This window comes from Callorhinchus milii, unplaced genomic scaffold, assembly GCF_018977255.1.
Source record: "Callorhinchus milii isolate IMCB2004 unplaced genomic scaffold, IMCB_Cmil_1.0 Scaffold7, whole genome shotgun sequence".
NCBI classification, from domain to species: domain Eukaryota; kingdom Metazoa; phylum Chordata; class Chondrichthyes; order Chimaeriformes; family Callorhinchidae; genus Callorhinchus; species Callorhinchus milii.
The window spans coordinates 25087326-25096890 of record NW_024704748.1 but is presented as its reverse complement, the minus strand read 5'-3'; the positions used below and the strand labels follow the sequence as shown (position 1 = coordinate 25096890).

General features: G+C 49.3%; 1 protein-coding gene across 8 annotated transcripts in view; it reads left to right on the top strand.

Moving 5' to 3' along the window:
- The first annotated feature begins 3056 nt into the window (after positions 1–3056).
- The window catches only part of LOC103185430 (transforming acidic coiled-coil-containing protein 2), an 82131-nt gene continuing 75622 nt past the window's right edge, over positions 3057–9565 (top strand). For all 8 annotated transcript variants that reach the window (XM_042336680.1, XM_042336679.1, XM_042336678.1 and 5 more), the window contains exon 1: positions 3057–7250. In XM_042336680.1, coding sequence (XP_042192614.1) covers positions 3478–7250 — 3773 coding nt within the window. In that variant the 5' untranslated portion in view covers positions 3057–3477. The remainder of the gene's footprint in view (positions 7251–9565) is intronic.

Genomic DNA, 9565 nt, shown 5'->3' with positions numbered 1-9565 from the left:
TTTCACTCCCTCGTCTATTCAATGTGCTGCTCTTTTTTTTACAATCGGATAAACGAAAGAGAAAAATTCTTATTAACAGCAGAATATTGTGCGAGACAGCTTTTCTGAGCAGTTCTCTTGGAATAAGCTAGTTAACATGCACTCTACGTTTCAGTGCCACGAACTTCGAGGATTGTCCTGTGAGACTTATTTGTATTGGAGGTAGAAATGTTGCAACCTAATACAGTACCTAACACATCTAGTGTCTCAGGTGACACACTGCATGGCTTCGTCCAGCTAATTCTACTGCATGTGAACTGACCGAATGGCAGTCTTTGCTGTGTGCCAATGTTAATATTGGTATTTTAGTGTGTAATTTTCAAACTTTTCCACTATTAACAGCCCCAATGCAGGAGCCAATGATGCTCCGTCTCCTGAAAATATTACTGAAAATGACCCGAATTCTGCGACTCCAATAATCCTGCTAGGACAAGGAAATGCGTCACCAGAATGTAAATGGTCTTCACTTGAAGATGTTCCACTCGAAGGAAGTGGCTTGGAAGTGACGAATATAGTCCAGGATGCAGGCGCGACAGAGGTAGAAGTTGCTAATTGCAGCATGGAAGATGGTTCTTTGTTAGCACGAGATATTAAGGCAAGTGTGGAATGGTTGTCGGAACCATTGCATCATGGTGAACAGCTGGATGGCACAGATGAGCAATATTCACATCCCTCGTCTCAGGCCGCACAAATGGGAGATCAATTGGCTGCCCAAGAGACCAAATATAGCCTGAAGGTACTGGTACCAGGATACAAAGAATGCACAGAGGCAGAGCCTGAAGAAAGCACAGATGGCAGAAGCAATCTGTTAATGGTTGGGGAAATCCAACACCCAGAGTATCCAGCAACACTCAGTTTAGAAAAATATGAGAATGTGGCAATCGCGGGAGGTCAAAGTGACGTCAATCATTCTCAGCAAGCCAAGGTTGACAATGAGCAGTTTGGCAAACAAGTAGTCTCCCATAAGGAAGAAAACTGCATCTCACCAGAGGTCAGTGTGAAAGAAACTGAAGGTTGCATTGGGATGTTGGAGTGTACACAGAGTCCTGCTGAGATAAAAACCTTAGACGAGAATGGATTGGCTTTCCTTTGTGACAATGATGGACGACAAACGTGTAACAGTGAGAGGGAATTAAACATCAGTGGAGGAAGTGTGCACAATTTTCTCAAAGAGACGGAAAGTCAAAACCTTCCTGAGAAAAAGGATTTTGATCCGGCCGAAATGAATCTGGCGCTGTTCACAGTTGGTGGTGAGCAGCGGAAAGAAAATGAGACTAAAGCACAAGGAAGCTGCTCCGAGCACGATGACTACAGCCGTGTCAATGTGACGGAAAACACATTTCAAGGAAACACCGACCTGTCTGCAATCCTTCAGAATCCCGGGCTTGGGAAAATAGAAGAGAAGTTAATGGGGTTTAGTTGTGATAGTGAACAAGTTCAAACATACAGCTGTGAAGCCAAAGCCAATGTTGGTGAAGGGAATTTGAGCTGCTCCCAAGTGGGCTTGGGAAATGACATGCTGCCACATGACTCTCAGAGTCTTGATGTATTGGAACTGAAAGTGACCGCATTCACCTCTAAAAGTGAACTCCAGATAGGGGCCAGTGAAGCACAAGAAGAGGCCTGTGAATACAGTGCCTGCGATCGTCAGGCTGGGCTGGACAATGCTGATAGCCAGCAATATCTTAGATTGTCACCGACTTGCCAGGATCCTGTCTCAGAGGATGTCCTAAATAAAGCAGTAGATTTCTGCTGTGACGGTGACCAGGAAACATCCATCAGTCAAAAGCGGGAAAAGGCTTTGGGAGAGACTCGATGCAGTTCACAGACTGAAGATTCCGCTTTTCCAGACAATTCTGAACGGACACCATATCAGAATTCCGATGTACCAGAAACCAAAGAGATGCTCGTGGGCTCCCAAAAAGGGGAGCAGGAAATGTGCTTCAATGAAAACCAAGAGACGGGGCGCAAAGAAAATCATCTTCAAACCTGTTTGGAGAGTGAGTCATTCTCAGAGGCAATGCAAACAATTGCTAACCCTCAAAATCCTGACTCAACGGAGATGGAAAGAGACACACTGAGGGTAAGCAGTGAACAAGGAGATGCCATTGAATCTCAGAATAAGGATTCCGAGGATGGTTTGTGCCATTTGCAGAAGAGTGAACGAAATGTGTCTCCAGTGACCACGCAAAATGTGTTCCCAGTGACCATAGAACTGTCAGCGAGCCTTCGAGACTGGAGTACCGATGAGACGAGAGAGGATGCACTGAGTGTCGACTGTGTTGGTGATCGACAGCAAACCTGCAGCAGCGAAACCAGGGACAATGTGCATGAAGCAAACATGAGCACCCTTCAGACAGAAGGCCGGAGAATAGAAAATAAAAGGTTTTCGGAAATGTTTGAAGCGACCCCGCACGCAGAAACTCCCGCTGTGCTAGGGGTGAAAGAAACGTCAATGGTTCTCGGTGAAGAGCAGCAGCATATAATGGTAAAGGAAAAGGTAGGGGACGGAAGCATGGGCAGCCTTGAGATGAGCACTGAGCAGATCGTTGGGATGCCTGTGGAAGCACCATCTAGCTCAGAGGTTCCTGGTACGGTTGACGCAAGTCAGACAGCTTTGCCGGTCACTAGCGAAGAGCAAACCTACAGCAGTGGAAGGGAAAAGGATTCAGAAGAAATCAAGCGCAGCTCTCCGATAGAGATGGAGAATGGGATGTTACCAGAAGCCAAGGAATTGCCACTCGCTCCCCGGACATGTGAGTCAAAAGAAGCAACTGAGAAGGTACCAGTGTTCACCCATCGCTCTGGACAAACACAAACGCGTCATGGCGAGACGGTGGCGAGCTCGCGTCGAGAGAATCTACTTAACATTCAGGCAACAAAGACAGGTGTTATTGTCCGAGAAACGGCAGGTGTGCGTCCTCCTGATGCAAGTGAAATGAGTGAGCCATTAATGATTGTCGGCGGTGGAAGAGAAGACACAATCTCCGAGAAATTGCCTGCAGCCCTCTGATAACCGCAGAGAGAGGTTCTTTGTCCACACGAATCCCGGGCTTATCGCTTATTCTTGGGGATAGTGATTCGGCGGGCGCAGAAAATGAGGACGAGCAACAAACGGCAGACGAGGAATCATCAGTGGAACTCCGTGTGGGAAATGAGTGCAGATTGCAGGCAGACACGACCCCTGAAAGCAGGCACGCTCAGCCCGGCTGTCAGCAGCCTGATGGAGCTGGATTAAAAGAGAAACCCGCGACCTTCAGCCTTGAACAACAGAAAACCCACAGCAGTGAAAAGCAGGAGAAAGCCAATGAAGGGGATGTACACAGCCTTCGTGAGAAGACTGACCGCACCGAGTTCCCGGCGACCACACAGTTAGCTCTGGGTGCTGGTGCTGAAGAAGGGAGATATAAATCGGAGTGTTCTAAAGAGCAGCTGGAAATGGGCGATGCTGAATCCAATCTCTATCTGTGCAGGGAGAAGCTGGGCAACTCGCAGAGAGGCACAGGGAACCTTTTATCTCCAGAAACCACCGGGTGGCCACACGGTGCTCAGAAAACGTCAGCAGTGGGACGCGAGAATGCGTTGGCGGGGCTCGGCAGAGAAATGCCACAGTCGGGCAGCAGGACAACAAAAGAAGACGTCTGTGAGGTTCTGTCTCACACCCTTCAGGCTGACGTGGAGAAGCTTCTACCCCCAGAGGTGCTGGAATCATCACTCAGCCCTCACAATCCCGATCCTGGACATCCAAGAGAAATACTAACGGGATCCAACGGTGAACACCAGCGAATCTATGGCAATGGGGAGCGAGAATTTCCCGATTCTCCCCAAGGGAATCCCTGCTGCCTTCCCGCAGGGGCGGAGAATGTGGAAAGCGCGGAAAATGTTGCGTTTCCAAAGGCTGCTGAGTTGCTGAGAGCTCTGTGGGATTCTGACTCGAGAGGCGCGAGCGGGCAACTAGCGGATTTGAGCGTTGATGGCCAACAACAGCCACTGGCTGCTGGTGCAGAGAAAGAGAAGGTGTGTGAGGCCAAGGTGTGCAGCCTTCAGCAACGAGGTGCCAGCCCGACACAGTCAGCGACAACCATTGAGCAGGCACTAGGCTCCGGCACTCGGACCGCTGGCTCACTGGAAGAACGCCCGAGCTTCGACGATATTGTCGAGCGCCAGGACGTGGGTGAGCGTGGAACGAAAGTGGAAGCTTGCGCCGACAACGAGAATAGCCCTGAGGTGGGTTTGGAGAGCAGCGTTGTGGAGCACGCGACAGTGGCGGGGAACCCTGAGCTTCCTCAGACCTTCGATCAGGTGGTCGTGGTCCTTGACGGTGAACTGCAGGGAACACTCAGTGGCCCCACGGGAGGAGAGTACACGGAGGGCAGCCTGCGGACTGCTTCTGACCCTGTTGTAGAGACGTCGGCCGAAGAACTTGCCGCTGGCACAGAGAATCGTGACGGGGCCGAAGCTGCTGAAGGAATAGTGGGGCTGCTCAACGGTCAGAGCCAACGGCAGGATAAATGTGAGGATGGCGTGAACGAGAATGTTTGTGAAGGAATGATCCTCGTGGGTTCAGAGGATGCGCTCCCGGAATACACAGGACTGGTCGCCAGCAAAGTGCCTGAGAGCAATGTGGAGCTAAAAGAAGAATTATTCGGGTTGAGCAGTGAAGGGCAGAAAATATGTAGCGCTGAAAGCAAAGGAACTGTCTGTGAAGGAGACGTTTTGGGGCTTCAGACAGACAGTGACGGCATTTTGGTTCCAGGAACAACTGAGCTGACATGTGGCTCTCGGAATCCAGACACGGGACTGTCAGCGATTTCATTGGTGTGCGTTAGCGAGGAGCTACCAGACAGCAATTTAATGAGAGAAAAAGCCGGTGAGGAAAATGTGCGGAGCATTCAGACAGATAGGGAGCAAACCGTGCAGACAGAAAGCACGGAAATGACAGCTAACCTTTGGAGTCTGGAATGGCAGGAAGGAACGGAGGCAGGGCTGGGTTTCAGTGGCGGTACAGAACAAGAACGCCCGAACAGAGGCACATCAAAAGATAATGTCAGTGAGGAAGATCCGCAGGCTTCTGTGCTGTGTTCAGAACACATCAGGCTCCCAGAAGGGGAGAAGGTGACAGTTAGCTCACAGGATCTGATTACCGCAGAGACCCGAGAGATGGGGTTAAGCGACCAGCTACAAACAGAGAATGTGAGCAGCCTTCAGGTGGGTGTCGAGAGTCGTTTATTTCCAGTAAGCGACATACTGATATCCTGCCATCAGAGTCCTCGTGCGGTGGATGTCGAAGAGGCCATATTGGCTTTGAGTGGCGAAGGGGAGCAGCCAACACGCAGTGGTGAAATGAAAACAGCACAAGCCTGTGAAGAAACCGCTCGTATTGTGCACAAGAATTCTGAGGAAAAATCAGCAATGCCAGCAACCGCGGAACTGATCTCAAGCCCTCAGAATCCTGACCCGGCTGATTCACTGCACCTCTGTCCCGAGGAAGGGCAAGTTCACTTCAGTGGGATAGAAAAAGAAACCTCTGAAGAGAAGCGTAGTCAACTAGTTGGTATAGAGCGCGATTTTTGCCCGGACGCCACCATGATATTGCCACAAACCCCTCCGAATTGTGACCTACCGGAGATCAGAGAGAACTTATCGTGGGTCGGTGGTGCCGGTGAACAGCGGGAAGCCCGCGACAGTGAAACGCAAGATGATACCTCGGAAAGCAAAGGCTTTCAGTGTGGCACGGGGAACTCGATACCTCCGGAGTCAGTAAAACCGCTGGCTGGTTTTCACATCCACGACTTGGAAGAAGATCTACGCGATAATTTACCGGCTTTCGGTTCTGGTGGAGAACAAAACCCAACGTGCGGGAGTGGGACCGAAGAGCGGGTCAGTGAAGAAGATCAGAGCAGCATCGGGATGATTAGTGAAAGTGAGGCGTCAGAGAACACCAGGTTGATATCTCAGCCGCAGGACCTGGAAGAGCTGGATCTGAAGGGAGTATTACTTGCCTCTGCTGGTGAGAAACAGCAGGCGAGCGCCAGTGAAGAAATCAAAGACGCTCTCAACTCTCAGAGTGATGCTGTGAGTCTTTCAGTTCGAGAGGCCACAAGCGCACCCTCCAGTCCCCGGCAACGTGATCCGCCAGGAGATGAAAATAAATCACTGGGTTCAAACCGCGTCCCTGAAAAACAGCAAACGTGTGACCGTGAGCCCAAAGAGAGCCAATTCCCCAATGAAGAATTCTGCCTTCTACAGATGTACTTGGAACAAACCGCGGCCTCAGGAAGCACGGAATTGCTATCTAACTCTCGCGCTTCTAATACTGCCGCTGGATTGCCGGAGAGCACAATCAGCCCTGGTGGCAAAGCTGACCAAACCAGCAACGTTGAAACGAGAGGAGACATCTTTGGCGAAAATGTACGCAGCCTTCAAATGGATGTGGAAGAGAGAATCCCAGAATCCGGTGAGCTCTCCACTGATACTCTGCTTCCTGATGCAGTGTTAACAGAGGATCTGCTGAGGTTAACCCTCGACAGTGAGAAGCAACAGAGCTTGAGCGTGAGTGGCGGGGAATGTGTTTCTGCAAAGAATGTAGAGTGCCCAGCGGAATGTGCTCCCTGCTCACCGACCGTTCCTGAGGCCGTGGACATGAATCACTTATCAGATAAACCCTTGAAGAGTGAGCAACAACAGACAGACGACAGTCCGGTGTCACACAAGGCTCGCGAGGAGAAAATTTGTCTGGGAACGGATTCTGTTCTGGGGGGCGATACCCTTCCAGAAACAGCGGAGAAAGAGCCAGTCTCGGCAGTGGGAACAGAGCATAAAAGACACGCTACTTCACAGGAATCTCCACTCCGAGAACTGCTGATTGTTAAACCTGAGGAACCCAGCAGCGTAGCCCAGCACCTGCTGTTATTGCACGCGGGAGATGCCGAGGAGGGTGTATTGGAGAAGGATGCCAAGGGGCAGGAACACATTGTGGGCGTTCCAGCAATAGGGAATTTCACTGGAACAAGTCCTCCAGTTTCCGTCAAGGAGCCTTCCAGCATGACTGATGGTGTATTTACAAAGGAGTACTCGCTTCCAGAACCAACAGCTGAACCTCAGGGCCACTCCCTGTGCCTCTCAGCTGATGTCACGGAGAAGAAGCTTCCCTATGCTGAGTGTAAAAGCCCTGAAGTCCAAATAATTGAAGCAGGACTGAAGGCTGAAAGGTATACAGGGTACTTCCTTTTGTGCTTTTACCATCTAAACATATTTTTATGTTGTCAGTCGGTCAGAAGTCAGGAGGTAGCACCTCTCTTGTCTAATTGTTCTTTTCCCTGATCTCTGTTGACTGTAGTCCCCTTCCCCAACCTTCCTGTTCTCCTTTCAAGGCTGAGACTGATAGATTTTTTAAAAAACAGAGGGATTAGGGGATATGGGGATAGGGCAGGTAATTAGAGTTAGGTCTGAAGATCAGTTATGATCTTATCGAATGGCGGGGCAGGCTCGAGGGGCTGAATGGCCTACTCCTGCTCCTAATTCTTATGTTCTTATGTTCTACACTTGGAAACGATGCTGGGGGTGCAGTTTGCACAGCAGCAACAGATGTATGGGATGAAGCCATCATGGATGCCAGTTAGAAAATGGGGCGTGAATGAATGGACAACAGCGCTCAGTGAAAATACTCCTGAATGTTTGTGCAGTGCTTGTGGTGCGTGAGTGTGCGCGTGTGTGTGACTCTGTGGCTTTATCGTAATTTATTTATATCACTGCGGCTTTGTCGCGTTCCTTTAAGGGCGTCATTATAAAACCTCTGGGCGACCGTTGCAGAATCTATAGGCGGGTATGATTTGTATGATTAAGAGCAACTCTGTTCCCGTCGAGCTCCGAGACGTGTAAATACATATGATGTAATTGTAATTGGAGAGGCTTACGTCACACTCTTAAAAGCAGCGCTTGATGGCTTTCGTCTGGGGATTCGTCTGTGAGTTATCATTTGGAAATGTGACGGCACATTGTATGTGTGTGTGTGAGCCCGACCCAGACTTGTTTCCAGCTGACCCTCAGCACTTTCGGATGCCTGAAGTGCACTTGTTGGTTGTCAGTCAGATCCTGACCTATCCTGACAATACAACCCGGGGAGGAGCCTCTGTCAGAAGGCTCCAGTGTTAGAACCAGTCAGTGGTCTTTTGTGAGAGCCAGTCTTTCAGTGTCCTTCATTCAAGAACCGTGTCATAAGCTGTGGATTACACCGACTGCGAGTTGGCTGACTCTTTAAGTGGCCCTCTCTGGAGTCGATAGCGAGTGCTTACACTTTGCAGACTGCTGCAGTCTTTCTTGCCTGTTGGCATTCACTCCACACCACTCTGTGGGTAACGTGCAGCCAGATCCGCAGTTCAGCATCCCGTGTGTCCATTGTGAAAAAGATTTAAGATTTAACTTCCCGCACAGCGCAGTACACTCTTGGCTTGCGAGTGTCGAGGTATGTATGAGGGGAATGGGTATATAGTTGTGGTGCACCTCATCTGCTGGCAAAACAAAATTAGGGCCACGGTAGTTTGCAAGACAAAGATTTGTGGCCCTTTAACTGAGTTTAGTGAGTTCCATTTGTGGCAAGGTGCCAGATCGAGCTGTGAGAAACAGTTTTACTGTGCAGCTAAGCATGAAATAGTAACGGCAGACAGAATTACTTATTGTACACAGTTCAAGAATGCACCAGGAGTGGTCCTTTGTAATTGTCTGGGCCAGTAAAACAGTAATGAAGGGTGTCCAGAATGTTCAGCTCTCTGGGGGGTAATGTCTAATGTGCCTTTTATTTGTTCTGGTGAGACATTTGCCTTTATTGGTGTTAATAGCATGAGCTTTACATTCTGCAGCCCCTATGTCAGTCTGGAAGCAGGAACCTTGTCTGATTATGCATAAGGAGAAAGTACGTTATTTATTTAATGGTTCTAAAGATGCAGATTGAGCTACAGTGGCACAAGGGAGCAGCAAAACAGATAGCTGTTTGTTTTGGTTAATTGTATTGATTTCTGAATAAGGCGAAGATATGCTTGTAGTTAAACCTACAGCCGATGGGAGTTTTAAAACTCTTACCCATCTCCCCAAATCCCACACGCGCATTCCCCTCTCCCCTCCCCCACATTGTTCCTGTGTTTATATGATAAAAGTAGCAGGAACTGGACTGGCTGAAAGCATCGGTTTCTCTGTTATCTCTGTGTAGTAGGAACTGTCAGTAAATGAAATCTACAATAATAACTTTACCTTCTGCAGCTAAATGATTGTCCGTGTGACGTTAACAAGAAAGCCATGTGGCGGTAGATGGGTTTAGGAATATAACAATAATCCTTGCGGTTGATATAGCCCCTTTCATGTCGGGGGAGGGCTCAGAGCGCTTTGCGGGATTTACTATGAAGTGCATTGGCTGTTTATATGTAGGCAAACTGCAGCAGTCAGTTTGCGTACACCAATGTCCCTCAAACAGCCATAAAGTGAATGACCAACTTGTTTTTCTTTCTGGTGGGATGTTGGCCAGAACGACAAA